At 37.1% G+C, this 27,090-nt stretch overlaps 1 protein-coding gene across 2 annotated transcripts in view; it reads right to left on the bottom strand.

Annotated features, from left to right (window-relative positions):
- Window positions 1-925: 925 nt before the first annotated feature.
- The window catches only part of CWF19L2 (CWF19 like cell cycle control factor 2), a 66,256-nt gene continuing 40,091 nt past the window's right edge, over window positions 926-27,090 (bottom strand). For both annotated transcript variants that reach the window (XM_069014584.1, XM_069014593.1), the window contains exons 11-18: window positions 24,302-24,427; window positions 22,912-23,049; window positions 12,072-12,284; window positions 10,388-10,504; window positions 6,135-6,290; window positions 4,741-4,821; window positions 2,390-2,491; window positions 926-1,500 (exon numbers count right to left, since the gene is read on the bottom strand). In XM_069014584.1, the coding sequence (XP_068870685.1) occupies window positions 1,360-1,500; window positions 2,390-2,491; window positions 4,741-4,821; window positions 6,135-6,290; window positions 10,388-10,504; window positions 12,072-12,284; window positions 22,912-23,049; window positions 24,302-24,427 (1,074 nt within the window). In that variant the 3' untranslated portion in view covers window positions 926-1,359. The remainder of the gene's footprint in view (window positions 1,501-2,389; window positions 2,492-4,740; window positions 4,822-6,134; window positions 6,291-10,387; window positions 10,505-12,071; window positions 12,285-22,911; window positions 23,050-24,301; window positions 24,428-27,090) is intronic.

Raw genomic sequence — 27,090 nt, 5'->3', positions numbered from 1 at the left:
ACAGAGCTGTACAGAGCAATAGCTTAGCAGGAAAAGACACAGGAAGCATGTTGAGACAGTTAGACAAAACCTTAACATCTCCTATACCAAGGGCCTTCCACCTTCCACCATTTGCAGCCCTTCCCCATAGCACTGTACACAAGTCTGCACCCTTTCCCTTGTGCTGCTGCAATGTTTCTATCCATGTCCATCTGTCCTTGTCTCCTGTTCTCCTTGTTCTCCCAGCTCTGCACCTGCAAAGCCCAAGCCTGCTGTGTCAGGGTTTCCACAGGAAGTGGTAGACAGTGATGCAAGAATCATCCTTTCCCCACCTCACACTTCCTACTCTCATTTCCTAACTTTTACACAAAAGGAAAAACAAAATCTAGCAAATAAAATGGTGGAAAGTGGTCACTGAAATAGCACGCAGGCATTTCCTAGTGACACCCATGCTTAACAATCAATTAACATGCAACTCTTGCCTCTGGTCAGAGCATGCTTCAACCAGCTCTAATGGCATCACAAGCAGGAAAAACAAACAGGGATTTTGAGCTGGTCTTGATGAAAACTATTAGGGCAAAGTATTATGGCAAACCACCTGTGGCACTACAGGGGATGCCCAGGGGAGAAGAATCACTTGGGGAAATCCCTGTAATGATTTTCTTTGTTGTTGGCCATCAGAGAGCATTTTCCCTTGAGATTCTTCTTTTACTGTTATCAAAAGTAACTTACTATTAAAGCTGTTATTTGCCACCAGCTATGGACTGTCTTATTATCCTTTGTGCTTGAAACACACTACCTCATATTGCAAGAAAGTACAAAAAATTGCATTCATTCTTGTGCAGGAGGGCAACAGCAGGTTTATGAGTCACATCCTTTATGAATGTTTGTGTTACTGCAATGACCTCAACTTAAAGACCACAAGAACACAAAAACCAGAAAACCATTTTCTGTACAATCTCCTTCTGCAGCAATGTATTTGTATTAACCAAAACGTTCATAAAATATACACCATTTTCTACAAAAGTTCACCATGATAATTAAGCACTGGCCAAATACAATATAAAAAAATATCAGTTGTCTCAAAGATTATAAAAACTCCAAAAGCAAAAGTTACATTTTTAAGAACTCAAATGGCCACATAGATATTATCCTTTTGGCTTAGCTGAAAAAGGAAAAACTAAACTCACTGTACAAATCTGGTTTTTCAGGCTTGCAGGTACACGTGATCCAGTGTCCGAAACAGATCATCAGCAATTAAACAATATCCTATACTTTAAAATATATTAGCAACACATAACACATTGGTGTTATCCTTAACATCTGAAGTATCCTTTAAAATAATTTATGGCTTATATAGTCCTCGACTCCAGGTTGTTCTCATTCCTTCTTTTTGGTGAAGTCATATGGTTTCCACCACTGTGCAAACTGTAACACCTTCTTCCGCTGTTCCTCAAAGTTCTGTCTGATTCCTTTTCTCCAGAGCTGCGGTTCCAAGTCCAGCATGCCACCAATAATTTCCTTTGCAAGTAAAAGTAAGATAGATAATGATAAATAGAGAATTACCGTATTACTTAACACTATCTCATCACAGAATAAAGAAATAAATATTTTCAAGTTATGAGATTGTCCATTTTCTTCAAGTGCTAATTAAAACTTGAAATTCTGAAAAATAAACCAACTTAAACATAGAACTGCAGTTGTTAGATGGTTGCCTCAGCAAAATTCTTGTAAGCACAGCACATCAATGTACTGTTAAATATCCTAACAGTGCAAGACAGTTAATCCACTTTGTGATTAAGGTAAAGTTCAGAGAAAGAAAGCTGCCCACTTTGCTGTTCCTGGTGTTATATTTCTCCTAGTCACTCTTCATGTTTTTGCAACTCTGATTCTTTCAGAAAATGTTTGCTGTGACATAATAAAGAAAGGAAGAATTTATTACAGATCTCCCTGTATATACTATACATTGTACACTATACATATCACAAGGAGCAATTTAGCCACACGAGGATTTTAGCAGGAGTTATCTGTGAGTCTGTATGTGTATGCACACTAATTTATACAACCAGGCAACAGTGCACCTATTTGTCAATACTATGGCCATGAAAATTCTTAAGTAGATGCAAGTATCTTCCATCTACAAGATTACATACCTATAATGTCAGATATTTACAGTTCCAATCAAATGAAAAGAAACACAAATTTAGAACCACAATCTCAGTATCAGCTAGTGAAAAAATCAACTACTCCTTTATTCAACAAGCCAAGTTAAAATGACTCATCAAGAAAAGACAGATAATAAACTGAGATAGAGTACATCAAAGTAACTGTTCCGGAAGCATCTGTTTTAATTACTTAAATTTCCCAAAGCAGAGTATAATTGGTAAAATAATCTTTTACATAACAATACCTTTCCAAAGTAATGAGGGAAATTGTGTTGATCTTCAATCACATGAGCAAATCCTCCTTGAAGGCCAAAGTCCACAGAAAAGTATGGCAATCCTTTAGGAACCTACACATGCAAAACCGTACTTTCAGATGTTAACAAACTGTTGGCATTCAGTCAACCACCCCACAAAAGAATGAATTTGAACATGGTTTTGCAGTCCATAATATATTTTATTTTAAACAACCTCTCAACCAACTACATGTAGGATAAAATTGCAACAGAGAAACAGTAAAGCAAACAGGTAAGGGAAAAGAACAACATACAGCAACTGGACAAAAAGACACTGAAGAGAGGATGACTGGGTGGCAGAATCTCCAGAGGCCACAGCTGGAATAGCAGGTAAGAAATGGGGACACCAAGCAGCAGTGTGCACACTGAGCAAATGCCTCTCTGACTCCACATCTCTGAATTACATGGGTTTAGCAGAAATTTTAAGACAACCACTAGCAAATTTATTAAAGCATTTTTTAAAGGTAAGATGTTGACTGGTACTAGGAAATACTTACCCAGTGAAAACACTGACACTCAGGGGGAAGGGGAAACACCTCGCTAGACAATAGATTACCAGAAACCCCCTCTATGTGAATGGAAGGATATTATCCTTAACTTGACAAATCACACAACTTAATAATTTTTTCAGCCTGCAGGGGGGATGCTGGATATCCTGCCACAACAAAGACCCTTCAGTCTGACAGAAGTGGATCCATTTATTGGTACAGTACTGAAAGTAATTTCTGCTATTTCACTGCAACAAGTTATTTTTCACTCTTTTAATTGTTGAGGATGCTTCTGTACCAGTAAGATTTACAAAGCCTCCAATTCATAAGCATTTCCTCTGCTACAGTCCAAATAACTGTACAACTTTCTGGAGGTGTGTTCCATATATTGCTTGAAATAGTGACTAAAAATAATTATGATTTAATACAGAGGAGCAATGTAGCATAGAAAGAAACATTTAACATTTTAAATGGATTTTAAAAAAATCGTTAAATAAGGAAAAATGGATTGGCAGGTGACACCTTAAGGAAAAGGTCAGCTTTGTCTTATTTCTCACAATTTCGGCACACAATCTACCCACTAGGTGATGTTTCAGCCATGTCTGACCTTCATTCCAGGCACCACCATCTCCCAATACAATTCTCCAAGTTCCCAAACCTCAGCTCAGTCTCTAAGCTACATTCTACGATCTTCCTGAAGCCTACAGACATTTCTTTTACCCTACAATAATGCTAAAATCACACAAATGTGTAACAATTTATGCTCAGATACACTGTATTAATTTAAAGAACTGTCCTGACTTAATCTGAAAACTGGCCTACCTTCAAATAAACACATAATGGCTACAAAAATGTATGGCCAGGAAGCCTCTTGAAGAAATTGCATGTCCTAATGCCCTACAACATGACAAGAAAATGATACGTCACTTATTTATGATAATGTTGGCTTTCCTGTTCTGAAACAATGAGTAGAAGATACTCCAAATAAGCCCATTTTGTTTTATGTTTATATCCACCTTAAGTTTAAAGTCTTCCCTAAACCTTTGCTGCAATTATTTGAATACCTTACTTTTCTGTATTTAATCTCCTTCTTTGTCATATCAGGCTTCATGTCTCATTATTAAAACTCATCTCTTTCTCATAAACTAGGGGGTATTTTTTAGTACAAAGGTGCTATGTCTACTAAAAGCCACTTTCAGAAATTAAGTATTATTACTATGCAGTAGTAATCTACTTGGGGTAGAGTCTATACAACACATCTTCCACCTCAATATTAAAAAGACAGAACAGTCTTTGAACCTAACAGATTCAGCATTATTTCTTTAAGATTGTTTATATAAAGATGTTCCATCTCAGTATCCAGGAGACAGAGAGGGTACTGTTCCCTTGTTTTATAAAGAAAAGATTCATAATGCTATTTATATTTTCACTTCATAAACTTAGCAACACAAATGGCTGTTCTAGGTTAATGAAAAAGACACATCATATTTGTTCCAGGAAAGTAATTTGCAAATCTTTGATCTACCTTAATTCTTAAAGTTAATCAAGCAAATTATGCCATTACATGTCCTCAAAGTGTCGACTTTGTTCTCAACTAATGCTGGCAGCTTAGTCCACCAATTGTTAAAATAAATGGGAATCTTTTGCCTAATGTCAGTTAGGAGTTCAGACTGGTAATTCTCCTCATACCTATGCCATCTTCTGATGCACTAATCTAATTGTGTTCCCTTTCTTCTCTCTTTGAAACAGTTAATAATGAAAAAAGTTAGAAGAATTTGATGACAAATTCAGGATTCAAAACACTTCATTACTTACAGATTTCCGAATATCTTTTGAAGAAAGGTCAATTAACTTCTTGTTCATGGACCACTCTTCATCAGACTCCATTATCGCTTTCTGCAAAATGATTTTATCTAAATGTGAAAATAGTCCTTCATACAGCAAATAACTAACTGTAGTGAAGTACATTGTACTGCAAGTAACAATTACTTCTTAACAAAGTAACTTTATTTTTGGTAACTTATCTCATTTCCACAAGCTACTTTATAAAGACATCATATAGTATCTTCAGACCCACCCAATTCAGTTCCTCTGTTTCTTTTTTTATTTTAAGTTTTGCTTGACACAAGTTCCAAATAAAAGGTCACATTCTCTTTTTTCTCACTCCATACAAAACCTCTTATGAGTTCATTACACTATACAAGTCTTCTTTCTCTTTTAAACACTAGGAGAAGAATCCAGCTTAGAAGGATGGTTGCCCTTAAAAACCCAAAGCTGACTCTGTATTCCCCATAGTATGGAATTGGGTACAGTGTAGGGTAGGTACCATTTAAATTTCATTTGCTGTGCATTTTAATGGTAGATACTTCTGAAATAAATTACATTGCTTTAAATCTTGTTCCTTCTCTTTCCTTGAGTATTCAAAGAAAACACAGCATCTGAAGCACAGCAGTCAGATCTAACAGGTGGAGGGTTTCAAATGTGGTAAAAGTTACTGTATTGTTCACCATACTGCTGTTCCACTTCATCAAAGCCCAATCACATTATTTCCAGAAAACATAAATAGTATTTCTAAAATCAAATAAAATAATTTACTTATAAAAGGCAAATCATGAGTCAGTTGCTGAAAGCTGAAAGGACTCTGTTCCAGGCAAAAGCCTCAATGAACCTTTTCTTACAGGGTCAGGGGAAAGAGACCAGAAAAGCTATAGAAGAAGTACTTATCATGCTGTAGAATGTTCATCAGAGGCCTAAAATACATGTAAAATTTGGGCTTACTGAAATAAAATGGGGATGAAACAATATCTACATTGCTATTTCTTAAAACAGTTAACATTATTTTCTACTTTAATGCTTTCCAAGGCACAAGTATTGTGTTTTAAGTTTATACTACAGGACTTAAGTGAGAAGTATTGCAATCCTTAAAACACTACAATTCTCTTACCTTCTTCCAGAACTTGTCAGTGCAGGCAGATTTGTGACAAAAGCTCAGTGAAAAACCACTCTCCCACTGACTACTTGAAAAACTGAATTACCTCACAGAGCTTACTTTAAGATCAAGGACTATTAGCAAAGAATGGATCCAGAAAAAAGATCAAAGAATACATCTTTTCAAAAACAGCACTTGAATATCTAAAATATTTTCCAGAAATAGATGAATTATGATACATATATTCAAATTACCTCAGAAAAAAAACATTTTCATGTACCTTAAAGTAGATTGGAGCCATATCTCCTACTTCTTTTGGAAGAGGAATGCATTCATACACCATATGATACCGCTTCTTCATACTCATGTTTGTTTCTAGGAACACACAGTCCAAGTCTTTAGCTTCAAACATTTTCACCAATGCATTTCGGAACATCTGTTTAAAGAAAAAAAAAAGTGTTATTGAAACTAACTTTTCAAATCTTTCAGATACAATGCATTATTTCACTAGCATATTATATTTGTAATAAGCTAACAACAAAATGGAAAACAATCATACTAGAAAAATTCTGTATTATTTACTAATTTAATATTAACTATATTTCCTATGATAAAAACATAGGAAGTCTAGAAAACTATTGTGAAATACACAATGTAAGTAACACCACAAACTTAGTTTTAATAAATAACACATATTTTTAGAGCTGAAATTGAAACTTCGTTGAACTTCTTAGCTGCAGTGCTCCATAACACAACATGGCTTTAACAGTAGGTCCCAAGCTTGCAATTTCTAAGAAGGTAATGACCGGACTACAGTTACAATTTACTGACTATAGCTACAATTACCCTTTTACTACTCCTTCCAATTATACAGTTGAACAAAAAAAAAAATTCAAGAAAGGAAATTATTTCCACTAGGCATACTTGATCTTTAAGTAAAATATTAACATTGCCTCAAAAAATAAAGCCACCATCTTTATTGTATGGAAGCAAATGAAATGTAATAATAAATACATGTGGCCTCAAACTGTATTTACCAGCTCCCTGTCAGAGGGATTAGGTGCTACACCTGTTCAAAGTGTATTTCAATTAACAATTCTGACAGCTCCACTGTCAGGGTCCTGCACACACCCAAGAGGCCCTGCAGCCTCTTCTAGCTGCTGGAGCTCTGGCTGCCCATGCAGGTGGGCAGCTCTGATGTGCTGCAGTTGTGGACTGGATCAAATCCAGCAGAAAGAGCTGGGGTAATGAAGAGTGAAGTGTGGACCTGGCCCCCTGTCACTCAGGAGCTGCAATTAAGTCCAGGCTGTCACTTTTGGTCCTTGCCTGAGCTGTTTCAGGGATGCCTGTGCCCAGCCAGGTACCTGGCAGTTCTTGGCCCTGACTTCATCTCAAACCTAAGTCATAACTGCAAACTTGCCTGGCCACCACTGGGCCATGGATGACCCTGTCTATTATCATGGGAACTCTCCTGGCCTGGTACCACAGGACTGTGCCTTGTCAGTGAGATGACCTCCCCCACCTGCCCTGCCCATCACCTTGCACCCCTGACTTGCTTTCCTGCAGAGCTGCTGGCTCTTGACAGTTGGCGTTTGCATCCAAGATATGCAAGAGCATCATTCTATAGCTTAAAATGTTCAGATGCTGAACTAAATTATCAAGCACAAGGGATGATTTCTGAAAGTCATTCAAACTCATTTTCAAGTGCACAAAAGATCTAACTTTCTGATAGGGTGAATTTTTCTGAAAGTTTCTCAAGATCTTGAAAACTGTTTTTTAAAAATGAAGATTTTTGTATTACACATGCTTCTGTACCATTTCCACAGTGTAAGCCAAGAAACCACTGAAACTGTAGGAGCCTCACAGAACAAGGTACCATAGCCCTATGACTCACATAATTTACAGGTAGTCCTTTTTGCACTGATATTTTTTCCAATTAACAATGCTCAGAAGTACAAACAGCACCATTGAAAGGCTAATCCCATCTAATGGTTTAAGATTCCTTATCTTAATGTAAATGGAGAGTTGATTAATCAAACATAAACAAATACACATCATCATCATCAGCAAGTACTGAAATAAAATAGAAGGAAAACAAATCACTACCAGGTTTTCAATGCAATAGGACTAGAAATTGAGCTCTCCATCCTTTCACCATCTTGCACAGAATGAATCAAACTAAAAGTCTAAGAAATGTGGCCAAATATATATCTAAACTAGGCATTTAAGCCCTTCAAAGCAGGCCTTTGTGCTCTGAATTTTTCCTCACTAATGAGCTGCTCCATGCTGTGACTGGAAAATGCTACCATCATTCCCTAAAACAACTGATGAATTACAGCCAGGAGACACTGCCCAGTGTTCTATAACTGATACGGGACTTCACAGCACAGAGTGACAAGCTACTCTGAATTAACAGCTTTTTGTCTTCTCCTTGTCACTCCAGCCACCAGCCCTCTACTTCTGAAACACACTGAAGCAAGCAATGTGGTGAGATACCAAAGGCTGAGAAAGACTATTACTTAGAGCTGCTACCCTGAAGTATCAACTGAAATGCAAATGCACCAAAAAGCCTAAAATACCAGCAGATGTTAGCTAACATTTCCCCAGCTACATTTTCTTGTTTTTTAAATACATTGCACTTTTCCTCCAAATTCTGAGCAGGACAAAGCATCAAGAAAAATTAGGACTGGAAAGGAGAAAACCATCCATAAGGGCAAATAAGAAGGCTTGGCTTATGCTTGGATGCACACAACATTAATACATGCAACAGTTCAGTCAACACAGAATGTGTAAAGATTTATATCCTTTCATATTGAAAATATTCCATGCATATTGACTTTGGCAAGTGAGCACATCAGTCTAAACTACACAATATGTTAAATTCAAGTGCTTCAAGGCATACAGTATAAAGAAATCCTTTTTGCTTTACTCCAATATATCCTAAAAAAGAACCCCAGCAAAAATAGTTAGCTAAAACATGTACTTCATACAACATCTTGTGAATACTTAAAGTGTGACAATTTATTTCCCTTCAACTGTAAAAAAAATACGTCTCTGGCATCAGAAAGTTAGTTTAGTCACTGACTGTCTGCTTATACTCTTGCTAAAGCTTTTCAGATTCCTTCTACTGTAATACATAGAAGTTGGAGGAAAAAATTCATGTATCCATCCCTTTCCAAAATACTTTGCTGCAAAGAAATATCTAAGCTGTCTATGAATATATTCACAGGATCAAAGGATAATGGTTTTAGCAACTAGTTGCCTTTTCTAGCAAGTAAAAGACTAGTGTTGAATACTGGGACTGCATTTGCTTATCTTTTCCTTACCTATTTACTTTCTCATACAATTTAGAAAAATTGTAATTGTTTACTTAAGAGATTTGGAAAAACAGAAGATCAAGGATAAACATATTTATCACTTTTCTGCACCCTCTTCTGTTCCTCCTGATCCTACTTGTTGCACTTACTTGCTTCATATCCAACTTTCCTAGGCATTTCTGTCATATACAAGAGCACTCCTTTTCGTTCCTGGTTGAAGGGGAGCATAATTTACCAGGAAACACTGTATAAAAACAACTTTAACCATGAGAATCAATATGGGGAGCAAACTTGAAATGTCAGAGAATCCATCCCTAGGCTTGAGGGAAGACCAACATTATTTAAATTATTTCAAACTTATAAATTATGCTGGTTTTAAATCTCAGCAACTACAACAATGAAACCTTTCTCTAGTCTGATATAGTCTCCAATATTTCAATATAAGAGGCTTCAAATTGTTTTCCCCTTGTAATAATCCTGATGGCAGGGGGTGAGGATTGACAAACACAGTCAATCTCTTAGGCAGAAGCTTTTCACATGACTCCCTTGATTTTCCATCTCCAAAGAAAACAGAACTCAAAATCTTCAAAATGTCTTCATAAGACTGTTGGAAAGGACAATCCATCATGCTTGGCACTTGATTTTAATAATTATTTTCAAAAAAGGTAGAAAATTGGATTCGAACAGGGATCTCATTGATTTTAAGAGTAAGATAGTTCCCTTTTAATTGATAATCCACCCAAAACATAGATTAAAAAACTGAAGATATGTAAACAACATATTTGTATTTAGTTTTAAGTGATCTGCCTGCTCTGATGATTCTTTTCTTTTCCTTGGCACTCCCAAGAAAATCCTATAAAGCCAGTTGTTCTATTTTCTGTAAGGGATCAGCTGTACCTACTTCATTTCCAATGGACATTCCTCTAACATGGTTTCAAAGACCTCCAAGGATGCATGTTCTGCAGCATTCCAGGAAAATTTTTCTAGTCTTTATAAATTAAAAATTTTCTTCAGTATTTACCCTGCCTCTCTTTCCTGTTAATATTTAACCACTGATTTCCATCCACAATGCGAGAACGTTCTGCCCCTTAGTGGAATCAGAATAGAGCTGCCAGACTGCAAATCATGAAAATACATACTTATGACAAGGATATTATTATCCATAACAAAATTATTTTACAAAGCTCTTAGAATAGGAGACAGTTTCTCAGCAGACCTGTATTTCTTCCCAGATGTCTTCATCCAAAAGAGTGGCTGCAGTATGGTGCTGTAGAGGGGCTATCAGGCAGTGACCTTCAGTAAGGGACTGGCTGCTTGGTAGAGACAAGTACACCTAGGAAAAGCAAACAAAAACTCAAGTGCCCAGTTTTCCAGCATTAAAAACCTTCCCATTGCTGAGGCTAAGAAATTAATCATTTGCTAATTTCAAACCAACAGAAGCAATTAGCTACTAATTACAGCAAGGTATTAGCAACATTAGTGCTTTTTAAAAGGGCCCATTATCCACCAGTAGCTCAAATGAACCAGTAGTATCCAGAAAGCAGTTCTACCACCAAGGCAGTAATATCAGCTTCATAAACCAACTGGTATCATAGCTGTTATGAAATCACACTGTTTAGTCCATTCCAGTATTTTTAATATAGATACATAGCTGTATGCATTTTTAATAAAATATTTTTTATACATATATATATATATATATATATATATATATATATATACATGTAAATTGTGTATTCCGTGTCATGGTTTAACCTGGCAGGCAGCTGGACATCACACAACAACAACAACAACAACAATAACAACAACCTACAAAACAAGTGATGCACAATGCAATTGCTCACCACCCACCAACTGCTGCCCAGCCACTTCCCAAGCACTGGCCCCTGGCCAACTTTCCCCTGAGTTTATCCACTGAGCATGCTGTCATATGGTCTGGAATATCCCTTTGGTCAGTTAGGGTCAGCTGTCCTGGCCATGTCCCCTCTCAACTTCTCGTGCCCCTCCCACCTTCTCACTGGCAGGGTAGTATGAGAAGCAGAAGAGTCCCTGAGCATTACTTAGCAATGACTAAAAACATCAGTGTCTTATTAACATTACACTCATCCTAAATCCAAAACACAGCACTGTATCAGCTACTGGGAAGAAAACTAACCCAGCCAAAACCAGGACACTCTGTATATTTATCTATCTATTAGATATATAAACACAGATTATACACACATATATACACACAGATATGCACCTGTATTGATTTTTATACCTATATATAATCTCTAAAAAAAAAGGAATGCAATGTACCTTAATACATATCTATGCACCTAATTCCTTCACCTATAGTTTCAGATCAAATAAAAACATCAATAATAAATGAAAACTGTAGAGAAAAAATGACAAAAAAGCTGTATTGAAGTATTTCAGACATTATAAAAATCCAAACATTTATGCAACTTTTAAAAGCATTAACAGAAGCAGAAAGGTTTCCAAACCAAACTTTTGTCTATTTCAAAGGATTTTAAGCTTAAAAGTTGAATCCTCCACCTAATTTTCTCTGATATCAGATACAGTTCTTCAGCAGTTCAAATTTCCTCCAGTGAAGTGTGATTTAGTATTCCACAAATCCACCTACAGTCTAATCTCTGCACTGAGATCTTTCATTATTACTCCTGTCTTCTGCGAATGTGAAGTCCTGACATCAAAGATTAGCTTTAAAATTCATGACAGATTTATATCTTTTTCCTCCTCACCCTTGACAAATTGGTGGAATCAACTGAAAGGGCAAGCAAAGTAAGATACAGAACAATAATCCTTCCATAGAAGCAATTTGGTTCCTAATTTTAAGCACTCTAACATCATTTCTTCTTTATTTCTACATTTGTGTTAAATTGCCATTTTCTTACCTTGCTGCCAATTGCAATAATAAGATGTTTAGAAAGTTCACTGCTATCAAAGCAGTAAGGGCACTTTTCCATGCGTGCAGCAAGTTGCTGGTGCTCACGGATTGCTTTTCTTCTTTGTACTTCTTCCTCTTCCCCACTACGCGCTCTCTTGGCTGCTTTGGAAACAAACATGTCATCCAGAGTGTAGTATTCTCTGTCAGTTTTTTCCATGAGCTGAAAAGATACACAGAAAAATTGCACATATTTATAAAGTACCAAGAAAAATTACTTAGCTCTTTGTAGTACCCTTCATTGAGAAAAGCATAAAGTATACATAAGCAATAGCATTTCTTCCTTTCATATGGCATCTGCTGCAGATGGAATCATTAGGTGCCTCTCCTGAGAGCAGTCATACACAATCTTAGCACAGATATTAAAATATAGATATGTGACAGCAGTGAGAAGAGTATATTACTATATTCCATTTCAAATTAAGGGCTAGGTATTTCGATATTATCTTGATATAACTTCAGCTATCTTTAAATAGATGCACAATTTTATATATCATTTATATCATATATTTTATCCTCTCCCTTCTCCTCCTCCTCTCTTATTACAACTACTATTAAATCATCTTTTGTGAAATACCTAGACCATGACTCTGCACTTCATATTCACATTCTGCGAAAATACACAACAGTTATTCTTACCAAGTGAATAGGACTAAGCCATTTTGGGAAGAGAACAGTCTTTGCCTTCAGTTCTAAGTCTTTCTCAGTGCACCAGTTGCACTCCACAACAGATCTTAATATATTTTAGGATACTGACTAGGGTAGCCTTAGCAAAGGACTAATGTTAACTGAAGGCATTTGGAAGGCATGCAATCATAACTGAAGCACAGTCTCCAAATTAAAGAAATTCTTCCAAATATCCCAGGCATAGTTTGTGTAGATACTGTGATATTAAAAAGAAAAAAAAAGAAAAATAAGTAAGACTTTTTTTTTGTAGAGTACGTAAGTAACTTCCCCCAAAAAAGACAACAGCTCTCACTTTTACCAAATACTGCAGTTCTCTAACACAGATCAATACCTTATTTTAAATATGCTCAGTACTTTCCTTATCAAACAACTGAGGAGAAGCCTCCTTAATATTCCTTTATTTAGCTATAATACACTTAACTGCTTATGTACATTTCCTACTGGAAGGCACTGCAGACTAAAATCAACAGTTCAAGAGATCAATTCCATTCTTCTTCTGTCTTACTGTAACACTGTAATTCTATATTTAACAGAAAAATGAGATTCCTGAGATTCAGAAAAAATATTTAGTGGTTTGGGTGTTAAAATCAGGTCTCTGTTCTTCTGTCATAAGCATTAAAAAGGTAAAGTTAGACCTGCAGCCGAAGCACTGCTTAAAGAATAGCAGTATTTTGTTATAACTAAACATAAAGTCTGGGGTTTTTATAAATAAAAATTCTGCCACGAGAATGGAAATACACAGGAAACATGACAGCTGGCAGACTAGAAAGGAAAGGAAGAGTGGAAATCACCACACTATGGTTATCAGGAGTATCACACATAGCACAGAATACCATTACTACTTTGCTCTGCTTGCTCTTAGAAGTAGTCATGGAAATTCCTGGTTTGTTACGCACAACCTCTCTTACATAGTAATACTTTTCAAAATACTCCATGGAGTCCCTTGCGATAGAATAAATATTCATCTTATTAAACAGCCTGGAAGATGCCTCTCTTCAACATGGATAAAATGGTATACAACATGATATCTGGGACCCAAAGTAGGTGCTGTTAAAAACCCAGATTTTGTTTCTTCTGGTACAGTCATGACCAACAGATCATAAAACGATTGAATGGTTTAGGTTGAAAAGAGACTTTAAAGATCACCTTCCACCAAGCCAAGTTGCTCAGGGCTCCATCCAGCCTGGTCTTGGACACTCCAAGGATGGGGTATCCACAACTTCTCTGAGTAACCTGTTCCAGTGCCTGATTTCCCACAAAGCAAGGAATTTCTTCCAAATAACTAAAGTAAATCTACCCTCTTCCTGTTTGGGGCGATTGCCCCTTGTTATATCTGCCTGTGTGAAAAGTTACTCTCCCTCTCTTTTCTAATCCCCTTTTAGGTACTGGAAGGTGCTATAAGGTCTCCCTGGAGCCTTCTCTTCTCCAGGCTCAACAACCACAACTCTGTCAGCCTGTCTTTATAGGGGAGGTGCTCCATCCCTCTTTTAAAACATTTACACTTCTATTTGTACAATAAGGTGCCCAGTGAGTTCTGCCAGTTGCAGTATTCGGCTACAACTAAATCTCTCAAAAGAAGTTAAAGGGGAATTGAAAGAACAAAAAAGAAATCATTCTCTAAAATGCCAGAAGGAAAGCAAGTAATCATTTAAATACCAATTTCTTTCATACATATATTCTTCCATACAAAAGACAGAGCTGGTACACATCCAAAGAAGGAGCTATGCTGATGTATTAGAGTTGCTGGAAAGCTGCTGTTCTGCATCATAGATGCGGCATCACACCTGCTAAACATGAAAGCCAATGCATTTTGGAAGTTGTGTATTTAGTTCCCTCACCGTGATTCATACTGTTTGGTATCGCCCTTGCTGCTCAGGTGCTGCACAGAGATCAGAAAAAAATAGGAAGTAATTTTGATCTATCAGTTTAAAGTTGGGATGTCCTACAATTACTTAAAGCTAATAAAGGAAATTCAGGTATCTATAAAGGCAATGCACCAGAAGTCCTTGTTTCTACCAGATACTGACCAAAGCCCAGAGCTGTGCTAATACTCATAAAACAGATCACTTCTACAGTCCCCAGTCTTCTTTTTTCTATTTCACTTTTCTTTATTCTGGGCTTATCTGCCACATTCTTCCTTCATATACACCCTCTTTTTTCCAGCTTTCCCTTTTCTTTTGACAAGCAATGATTGTCCAGAGGACAGAAAGGCAGCTTTAGGACTCTTAGCACCAGGCAAAATGACACAGCCTCCCACATCTCACAGCCTAATTGTGCAACTATGTCATTTCTACGTCCATCTGATTTTCCACAACCAGGATGCAGTTTTGGTTTAACCAACAGAGAAGAATCACAGTTGTGCTTGCCCTGGCCAAGAGAGGCCTGTAATACACAAACATTTAAAGAGCAGTAAGGGAGGGCATCCAAACTTCTCTCAGGAGCCCTCTGGGCTCTCATTTGGATAGCTCAAATACACAGCAAATGTGGCTGAAACCCAAGAAAAGGAGTGAGATCTCTAACCATTCGGCACAGGAGTTTAGAAAGAAATCAGCATCTGACTATGCATAAATTAGAATTATTTGAGAGAGGGAAAAATTACAGTGTTGTATTTTCTGATTAAATTCTTATCATGATAATTACCATGAATAATATGAATATATTACATGAATAATTTCATTATATAACATTCTGTTTACAAAGTAATTGATGCCCTTTTTAATTTGTTATGTTAGTGAAGCCATCAGGCACCTTGGCATGGGGCTACTTCCTAAAGTAACTCTTGCAAATCTGTGCAAGGTCCACTCCAGGGTCAGCCACATTTTTCTGCCAACCTATGTTCAGACCACTGGAACCATATCTCATAGCTTAATTTTAAAACAGTTCTGGTTTTCTTATTCCACAGTAAAACCCCTGGAGTTTTATACACTCCTGGCTTCCTACACACTCCATCTCAAGTGTGCTGCACATTGTGTCTCTTATTGCTCCCTCTGCTGCTATTGCTTTTTGGGTGGCCCTTTGGAATAAAAAGCCCGACTAAAGAATTTAGTATCTTTGTGATACTGAAAGGAAATCTTAAGAGACAGAACTCCTGATGACCAGAGATTATATATAATACCTCAAGTACACTTTTTTCCCCTCTTCAAATTTCCTTCAAAGTTTGAGGATGAAATGGGAAATTCTATTAAACACAATTAGCAGAGGAAAAAAAAGACACCTGCATGGTTCCAGTGTAAGTTATTTTCAGCTTCTTTGTACTGTTCTTTTACTGCTTATTTTCTTGTTCCATTTTGTATGCAACTATTGAACTTCTGCTTTTCCTGTTTCCTTGCTAACACAATCATAGCCAGAGTTACTTCCATGTAAGCTAATAAAAGTGCATCTGCTTGAAAAATTTCTGGAAAAAAAAGTCTATAGATTGTATAAAATGTATCAGTTTGGGTTTAAATTGTCATGGCAACACTGACGTCTTCAACTTTAAATGACAGAGTTAATATTTGTGGAATGTTGTATCATAATATATTTTAGGAAGCTGCAAAGAAGAATAATCTATTATTTTAGAATACAAACCTGAGTGACACAGGAATACATCTCATCACATTTAAATTTATTCAGCATTTAGCACCTATTCTGAACAACAAAATCACCTCCTAAAAGTCTTTCTGATCTCAAATAGTATTTGCTTAAGCCAAACAAAGGCAGAATTTTATCATGTAAACCTTATTACAATTCCAGTCTCCCTATGAACACAGACATTTGAATTTGTAGGTTTAATTCATCATATAATTTAGCAAATAGGCATTTTCAAAACCTATCATCACACTGAATTAAAGGATATGTTAAACACATAGTATCAAAGGATTTTAAGATATCAATGCACAGGGCACTTTTAAGGCCTCTGTCACTAACAGGAAAAGATCACCCATCATGTCGGTGAGCAAGGTAGTTCAGGATTACCTTTCAGCAGCAGAAGTCAAGCAAAAAGCTGATGACAGAGGACTGCTCAATGGGTAGGGACCAGCCTCCTTTTTGTTTCTGCTATTTGAAATGAAAACTGTAGATTTTGCTAGAATTAATTATTAGGACAGATAAAACTTTATATACAAGTCACTGACATGAAATGTAAACCAAACAGAATACCTTCAGCCACAGAATTCTGCTGTTAAAAGTGTGATTAGCATTTCACTTTACAGTTATCCTTGGCCATAATTTTAATGTCTAGGAAAAACTGTCCTGCATAAGTCTTCATTTCCAATATATCTTGTAATTTTAACCTAATTCTGGAAGAATGCTAAATGCTTATGCAGTTATTTATTATGGGCTGCATCTACAGAGTTCTTACTGTTCCCAGGTTTTCTTCCCTCATCCAGCTGTTACTGTTGTTGATTTGTTTCCACATGCAGAAACAGCCTTAACTTTGTGTCCACACAATATACACAGAAGGATGTTTAGTGCATTGCACTGAAATGTAGCAGAACAAGGTGCTGGAAATTATTTCTCTTCGGGTTTCACATTAGTTTTTTACAGCAAACCATGCAGAGGATCTTTAAGTAAATGTAAAAAGCGACAGGGCACCAGAGCTTTGCTGGCTTTATCATGTCTATTAAATATTGTGCTAAAATTGCTTCACCATGTGAAGAAAGAGAAGGAAAAGGTTTGTTACATAATAGTAGCAGCAGCAACAACATTTTGTATTTTTCACATTAGCTTATAAGGTTTTTCTAGACTATTTATTTTGGTTTATGAAGATGGAATTGCAAAAATGTGAACAGGTAGATTTGCACAGCAAGTAAAAATGATAAGGCTGAAGGCAGTTTTCCATTTTACAGACTTTTACAGAAGCAAGGAAAGGCAACATGCAAATTTCCTTTTTGCAAACCTATAATACCAGCATACTTCTTGGCTAAATCCATAAAGGAAGGTCAGCATTACTAATAAAGCATTTTATTTTTCACTGCTGAAATTCCCATTAGGAATTACTGCACATATTTTAAAATAAAATTAGTTTAGGGCCAAAACTAAAATGTCCTGATGGACAACAGAAATTAATTGTTCTCACTTTCTTCAAGTAAAACATAAAAAGGGAAAAAAATGCCTTAGTAGAATTAATATATATAAAAACAAGGTAATTGCTCTTGAGGTAATGTTCTAGGAATCAGTCTCTAAACACCCACAAGTGTCTATTGACATAAGTGAAAGGATTACATAAGTCTTAACAACATGAATTTGGGAAAATTGAACCACTTACAACAGTCAAGGGCTGAAGAAACTACAGACAGGGTACTTAAAGCTATCAGTGGCAAAAACCTAAGACTTCACACATATTTTGTACTCTAAAACTGTCAGAAAAAAACCCAGCTTTCAAATGTTTTGTTGACTTTTTTGTACCTGTCATAGGTTAGCAAGCATAGTCCCGCAAGGGATATCCTTGCTAAGGGGTGCTTACAGCTTCCTCTGGGACCTGATAGAACCTATCAGCTGGCCAGTCTGAATATGGACAATTCTTTAAGCCACTTAAAGTTGTGACCGCCTCTGTGATCCACACTTAAGAATAGACAAACTCCCCCCCCAAGCTCTCTCTCGTTTCCGGCGCTGGCACAGGTGGCTGCAGGCCCCGTGCGGGGGCCAGTGGGCCCGGCCAGGCCCTGCTTGGGCCAGGCCGGGCCGGGCCACGACCAGCCTGGAGCCATGGGCCTGTTCCAGCCGTGGAACCCCCCCCACTGCCTTGCCGTGGGCAGCCGGAGCGGCCCGGCTCTCCCCCATCTCCACTGCAATAAGAAAAATTCCAGCTGCAAGGTCTGGGTGAGATTAACCCTTTTATTGCTGTGAAGAGCTGAAAACCTGAGGGAAGAGAGAGAGAAGATGCTTAAAGCTGAAATTCTGTTGTGAAGCTATGATATATCAGAGTATCCCGTTGTAATTTCATGAAGATATGGGGGGTGGAGTGTTCAACTCATAAGCAAAAGCACCTGCGCTGAGATAGGCAGATGCTGACACAGCTGTAATTTCATGAGAAGTTTGAACAGAGAGAGATGGACCAGAGGAGGACTTTTGCTCCAAATGGGAAAGGAGAAACCTCAGTTCCTAGAGATGCTCCCAGAGATAGTCCTAAAGATGAAGATGAGGAAGACCCTTTGCTCCCAGGGAAGGAGAAGGGCCTCTGTTTTTTGTTTCTCAACCTTAAAATTGTACCCCAAAAAACTTCAAGAGTGGACCCTCGAAAGCAGTTGTGGTAAAAGCTGCAAGTCAGGGGAAGGGACTCACATGCGAGCAGAGAGACTCCTCTTCCTAAGTGGACTGAACAATATTTGGAAGTGGGCGGCTGTCTCGGTGTGATACTGTTTTCATAACACGAGCAAGAAGAGACTTCTCTTTCTAAATGAACTGAACAAGATTATTATGGAAATGGTAAACAGACTGAACATCTCAAGGGTTGTCTTTTTACATTGTCAGTGGGAGAAGGGAAGAAGGTGGGGGGAGGAGGAGAGTTCTGAAGGTGGTATAATTTTTTTTTCCTTCTTTTAGTTCTGTTAATAAACTTCTTTATATTCTTTCAAGTTTGGTGCCTGCTTTGCATTTCTCCTAATTCTTATCTCACAGAAGATAAACAGTAATGAGTATTTTGGACCAAACCACTACACTAAATTGGTGTTTCTGCCCGGTTACAAACCCAACCCACTACAGTACCCTAAAGTCATGCTTCTACAACAGTGAGAACCAAAACCACTTTCAAAGGTGAAGAAAGTAAAAAGTAGAAATAGTGATTTAAATGGGTGTTTTTTTCCTTGAGACATAACAGTGAAACATGAACAAATCAAATTCTAGGCCTGCTTTTTTTCCATATATCAAAAAGATTAGTGTTGGGTTTTTAAAAAGCTTTTTTCAGCACTGTAAATTAAAGATTTGGGCGTTTTTCACAATATGCATACATTTGACATAATAGCATGCATGGAATGGCTGTGGGAAAGGCAGCATTCCAAACTGCTGAGATAAGTGACATCCACATCAGCCACCTCCAAACAGAGGCCAAAGGGCAACAGGAGGTAAAAGCCTCAAGTACAGCAGGGTTTTCTTAGAACCATGACTAGAAAAATGAGAATGGACAGGAGGGCAATAAAAAGTCAGAATCTAAATTTAAAACAAAGACTAAACAGGTAAACAAATAGCAAGAAGATGGCAAATTCTCTCCATCTCATCTCACTGAATTCTTGAGAAAAGGACAGGTGGGACGAGTACAGCTTGAATACTACAAATGTTTAGTCTGTCGATCTGAGTGGAAGTCTGGCATGAGATAACATACTTTCACTTGCCAATGGGATTAGACAGAGGTTTCATGAAGAGAGATTTTGGGTCTACATACCGCTATTTCTTCCAAGTCCCATTTAAGAAAATAAATCCCTTCATGAATTATACCCTTCTACTTCAACATCCCCATCTTTCTCTACAAAACTGCAATTATGTTATTATCTTCAATAACAACTAGCCTGTATTTCATTTGAAATATCATTAAAGCACTAAATATCAGGAAAGTAACACTGATCTAGAGCAGAGCATTCAGCTGTGTAAAAGCCAGAAAACATGCTGTTTTCTCATTCTGTTCCCATTTATGAGAGCAGCTATTTCCTCCATCCTCAACAGCCATGCGGCTGGAAGTTTCTTTTGGGCATAGTCTGGGAAAGTGATAAAAGCCCTGGGAAAATCCATGAAGGAAATAATAGTGCCCTAGGCAATTCCCAGTGATTAGATGAACAAAATTATTGAACAGAATTTAATGGACAGGATCTCCCTTATCCCATCCTAGGTAGGATATCATTTGTAGACTTGCAGCAGCTTCCTCCCACCACTTTTCGGCAATATAACAGATTAATTTTTGTGGATAATTCTTCCATTTCTCAAATGAAGGCAGAAAGAGAAAGTAATTTGTATGTGTCAAATTTGTGTACTATGTTATCAAACTAAAACTGGAAAAAGAGGTTTGTTTTCTAGACTTCCTGCTAGAATAAAACACTTGCTGAATCCACTGAGAGGAGAGATGAAAGAATTTTGAAGACTATCTTTATGAGCCCCAGATCATAATGCAGATACTCCATGTAGTATAGGTTTATAAAGTACATAAATAATCATCTAGAATACCTGAGATCATGCCCAAATTTTTCAGACTGCTGCCAACACTTCAGTGGTAACACTGATCTTGTGCTGTGAATAAGAATACATTCTACAGACATGGAAAGACACGGAAACCTCAGGGAGGCCTAGGACCAGTTTCTTAATTTAAGATTAAGAAGCAATCACCATCTGGGGAAGACCACCACATTTTGTAGTGACAGGATCTGGGAATCACCTGTACAGAAACTACCAAAAGCATTTTAGATCTTAACGGAGAAGAAGAATTGGCATCTGAGATACTTCTTTCTATGAAAACCAAACAAAAGTACCTTCAAAACCTAAATGTGCCATTGCATGGCACTGAAGGACTACAGTACCATGAATTAAAATTTGGACATTGCAACAGTAATGTCTTTAACAAAATTTCTACATTGAGCACATGCTCCAATAGACTTAGCTGGTAAATAAATAATATGACTCCATCTTAAAAGGTCAGTCAAGACCTAAGTATTGATTCCAGAAGCCTGCTCTAATAAAATAATGTGATGTAGTACATCTTTGACTAGTAACATAAAAGAAACACGTTACATAGCATCTGATCCAAAGCTCACTGAAATCAGTAGGAATTCAGAGCCTTCCAAAACTAAAATAAAGTATTTGCATAGGCTAGGAAATACAATACATTCTTGCAACAGTATTAATAAATTCTAACCTTTAAAAAATAAACAAAAACAAAACAAGAAAACAAAAACAAAAATTAAAAAAGGGGGGGGGGGAAGAAAAAAGGCTTTAGAATGAAACATACTAAACCCAGTTGCTTTCTCACCCAGTGTGATCATTTTACGTTGCAAAATCAGTCTCCCGCAATGGCTAAAATCTATGGGGGAAAGCTCATAGAACTGACTCTTCTGCTACACATATGCAGCTCTCAGCACTTACTGTAGAAATCCTGAGCCAAAACCTATCTAGATCTCCCTATTTAATATTTAACAGTGAAACTGTATTTCACTAAGTTGCTTTATCTTTTTTTGCTCCCTCTCACAATTAAGGCCTCCACAGCATTTCATGATCTACAACACAAGTTCTACAATTTCCTTCTTCACTGAAAAAAAATCCCAAACCACTCCTTCGTGTTGAACTTTGTTCTGTGGCCATTTCCCATCTGAGAAACAAAAATAGTTGTATTCTATTCAACTTTTATGCTAATTGTTCTAGTTTAGCAGCTGCTTTCCCCTACCCATCCACTCACTCCCCCAAGCTGAAGAACTTTTGTTTACTTAGGTTTTCTTCAAACGGCCACCACTCTGTGCCTCTGATTACAGGGTATGCTTTACCAGCTTGGGTAGCATTCAAGATATGGATGCACCATGTGCTCACTACATGCTTTAAAATATTCCTAAATTCTCCCTTTTCATAACCTCCAAAATTCTGGTTCTCCTTTTAATCACACCAGCCTGAGATGATGTTTGCAGACTCACAATGAATGACTCTCAAATCAAGCATCGACAGCCTCTTGTATATGTACAGTCACAGCTTCATGATTACCAACATTTGCATTCATCAACCCTGTCTTTCATCTGAATTTATTGCCTCAATACCTATAATGGGATCTCTTCTTTTTTATTTGAGAGTTCTATAGCCCTGTGTCTGAACTAGACATTTGAATTCCTTTTATACCCATAATGCCTTTCAGACAGCATTTAAAATAGGACAGGTAATTCACATCACTAAAATACTTACATCTCTCCAGCAGCTCTCTAAAGTGAATCTTATGAACCAGCTCAGATGTTCCACAATGTTAGAAAAATCCCTGCTTTGTACTTTGAAATTCTACAATATGCAATTTACAGTGACCCCTATTTTGACAGTCCTGCATAATTATATAACCATGAACAATTCTCATCTTCCTGCAGGCCTTCCCATTACTCAGGCCTCACATCCTCCCTGATATTTCTAATAATTACATGCTTAATTAAAAAGTCATACACACAACACCTTACCTTTGATGCCATACGCATGAACAGTGAGTTTTGATCCTCTGCTGTTCTCATCTTCTCATTTTTGACCAAATCCTTCAGGTTCATACTATCATCATCCTGAAAATACCTTACTCTCTCTTTATCTACATGAGTAGGGACCTGGAAGCAAACACATTAAAAAAAAACATTAACCTAATGAGAAAGATCAGTTATAAAATTCAGACCCTAACAATTTAACAAGTTTAAAGAACCACAAATCAAGCTAAGCAGATCAGAAACAACTGGGCTAACAGCTCCATTTTGTCTAAGGAGAAGAACATCTTTCCTTTTCTTCAATTGCATCGTACGCCTAGATAAAAATACAGCCTCTTTCCAAAGTCACTCTATCCTTTATATCCTTAAGGTATCAGAGCAACAACTCAGGAAAGATATACAGTGCTTCACTGAAACAGTTAATAAGCTCATAAAAATGAAATATTTTAAGAAGCAATTTTCATTATTCACAACTCTAAAGCGTTTGTAAAGTCACAGACAGTACTGAAACACAGTAAACAAAGACAGTAATGAAAACTTGTGTGAATATGGTACCTCTGCTGAGAAATGTTGCCATCTTAGACAGAGTGCACAAGAGAACAGAGATGCTCCTTAGGACAGGACTAAATGAAATTCTGAAGGAGCATAGGGAGTGGTCATTAATATAAACTAGGATAGCATTTTTCAAAATGGAAACAGGACGATGACAACAATATCCTCACCCTCCTGTGCCTTTCACTTCTCCATAGCAGTGATGCAAATTGATCTGTCCTACTAATCAAGAACACGCTTGCTAGAAATATGAGGTAGTATCCTCATATACCTCCTCTTATCTCAAAAAGATCAAAGTGCTACTATACTTACTGTTGGAAGCAATTAGCCTAAGAATAAAACACTGATCCAGATTCCAGGCTTCTCATTGTTCCCCAAAGCATTTTGTTACAAAGATGAGGTCATAATTATTATTATCATCAGCAGCCGTATTTTTTATTAGAACAAAAGTGAAATTTACCCCTGATACGTGAGTATCTCAGTAAAACCTTTCTTAATTCAGAAATGTTCAGCTCTGGTAATCTTCATTATTTACATAACTTTCTGTAATATAAACTACTTGGCTAAGAGACTGTGATAACTTTTCCCTGAATGTGCATTTAAATAAGCCCTAAAGTGATCCCTTGGGAAATACAATCTGAAAATAAACTTAATATATGCTTAATAAATATGTACTCTAACACTTAATTACAATCATCTTCTGAATGGAACTTTTTAACTACCTATTGACATTCTGATAAGATACTCATTAATTATGGCATCATAAAAGTAAAACTACGAAATAATTTAAGAATTGCAGTTTAATACTCAGATTTGCAAAACTTACCATCTGCTGCTTTCTTCGTCCTCCTTTTGGCTCCAGTGGCTCCGCTGGTCCTGTCACAGGCCATGCCCTTCCACTTCCATCTGTTCTGACAAGGACCACTTGTTCATCTTCTTGACGCCTTGAAGCCTGTGTCAGGTTTTAAGATGTATTTAAAACAGATGGTACAGATGAGCCAAAAGAAATACCTAATCCACATTAAATAAATGTTTAAAATCCTAAAGATTAAGTAACAGATTCTTTACATTTTGTGTGTTCATTATAATTCAAAGTAGACAGTATCAACTTAGCGAGGTATTCTATTCACACTCAAACAGAAAGAAATATTAAAAATATATTCAGTTAGTTAAATGCAGAGTTTTTCTCTCCAAAAGAACCAAATTTGTATTCTTGGTTTTTTCTCATAAAGCTTTATCTCCAAAAGACACACAATGATTCTGGAAGACTTAAAGAGATAATACTGAACTAATATACGCCAGCATCATTATAAGGCAGTATTCTTGAACACCATCTGAAAAGCTACAGCACATTACCACTTCTTTTGTCAACTGGGTGTGTGGAGAATGACCACCCTCATCTCAATCCCCCAAAAAGCTGGAAGGTCCTTCATAGGGCCCCCACTTCACAGGGGTGTTCGCAAACTTAAATAAAGATACATTATATATATACACACACAGAGGGCAGGAACAAAGGCAGAAATTCTTCACCAAAAAGTAAGTAGTTAACTTCTTAAAATATTAAGAAAAATTTTAAAAAATAATTTAAAAGCCTGAGAACTTCCTGATTATACTCCACAGATATTTAGGTGTATCAGTTGATTAAATTAGAGCACATAATGGGGTCACCACTTAATCAGACGATATTAGGACAGCCTTTGTCAAATCTTATAAACAACTTCATTAATCTTAATTTGAAGCTATTTTCTACCAAACTGATTTCCACCTGCCATCCTTGCCTAAGGAAAGCTTGTCCCAGAAACCCAAATAAAGTCTGGAAAATCTGTAGGTACTGAAGTATACTTCAACAGCTTAATTACATTTTTTCCAAGAAAAATCATATGAAGGTAGAAGTTATGGACCAAAAAGCTGCCTGGGTAAACCAGACCTCTCTCTTCTGTAACACCAAAAGCAAATCTCATTTTGCAAAGCAAACCAAGATGTCCAGCACCATTTTGGCTCCAACAACAATAATGATATTTTCAGAGAATACAATACAACTTACTTCTGGCATCAGCCAGATAGATGCCTCACCTGTTACTTTTTCACAACATAAGGGCTTTTCTCCCTGTTCGGAGGGGGAGAGAAGGTGATTCATCCCAATAGGAGAAAAAGGCTGTGTGTATTCACCCCACATGTGTCACATCATTAAAAGGTCACACCTGGCTGAGACACAAACAGCCAGACTGGGGGGACCATGTTTGCAGGTCATCACTATGCCATAAAACCTTATTCACAGCAGATACGGAAAGCAAAGATGAAGTTAACAACAATAAGAATGCATCATAGGAAACTTCTTAAATGCCATAGTTCCTTTAAAACTTGGGTAACTTCACAAGTTTGGGAGGTTGAATACATAACCATAAATACTGCAGTGAAAACTCAAAAAACCCAAAGCATTGCTGATTAGTCTGAAATGAAACAGACGTTTGTAGAGGGAAAAAACCCACCTTGTTTATTACTGTATCCCACAGCCATAGGGAGGAGGAGGAGAGAAGATCCAGCAGGCAGGAATTGTGCAGCAAGATTGATTTATTTAATGATTTTACAAACTCTTTTATAGACTTTTTTCTTCATAGTCTAATTGGACAAAGGATCAGCCACCCCTTGGGGTGATTGGCTAAAATCCTAAACATCCGTTGTCAAAATATTTTTCTACTGTACCATAAACAAAGCTCTGCAAGGTCACAGGTGTTCATAGTTTATAGAACTTTGGCTAATCTTTTTGTGAGAGAGAAAAGTATCCCACGGGCTTAGAAAGAAGAAAATTCTTGCTAGCAGCAATATTGTATCCACACTTGTTCTAAACCATACCCACGTGGCCAAGTAGGGATTCAAAGCTCTCACAAGAGGACTAGTCAAATCCACACAGCAGACCCTTTACAGTTTTCAGAGAATAATCAACCAAGTAACCACTTCCGAAGGGTCCTGTTTATGTGAACTTCTACATCAGGAGCATCTTTCCAATCATTCAGCTCCTTTTACCTGCTGCCTCTATAGTTTCCAAAAGGATGCTGACTTCAGGTCTCTCCTTCCCCATACCTCTGTGCTACTGAGACAAGAAAATGGATGAACTTTTCAATTCCCAGTCTCTAAACTTTAACCTCATTGTATACATGACTTTTAAAAAACACAAATCACTAAAAACAACAGTCATTACAATAGTAGTGCTTCAAGAACTGCAAAGAACAGTAAATGCCAGATTCTTATATCAACTTACAACCATCTAGATCCTTCCAAAGACATCCATCCCAAAACTGTCTTCACTAAAATTCTTAATACAGGCACTTCAGAAAAGATGCCATTGAAGTGCAGACTGCTATCTTCCCAAAAGTTAATGGAACTCACAAGGTGTTCTACGTGTCAGACTTCCTTTGCCTTTGAAGAAGGACTCTAAAATGTGAGATCCAACATTTGCACTTTCTTTTTTCTTCCCATTTCTGCATGCTAACACACTAACACACAAGCAGTGGGAGAGTATCTCCTGGATCTGAACCATGGAACAAGTTAGGATAGGGACAGGGAATGGAGAGGGGAGCAGCTGATATAATACATACTGAATTCTTTGAGTCAGAA

Source organism: Aphelocoma coerulescens, chromosome 1, assembly GCF_041296385.1.
Source record: "Aphelocoma coerulescens isolate FSJ_1873_10779 chromosome 1, UR_Acoe_1.0, whole genome shotgun sequence".
Lineage (NCBI taxonomy): Eukaryota > Metazoa > Chordata > Aves > Passeriformes > Corvidae > Aphelocoma > Aphelocoma coerulescens.
Note: the sequence above shows the minus strand (reverse complement) of the source record. Positions and strands in the feature narration are given on the sequence as shown.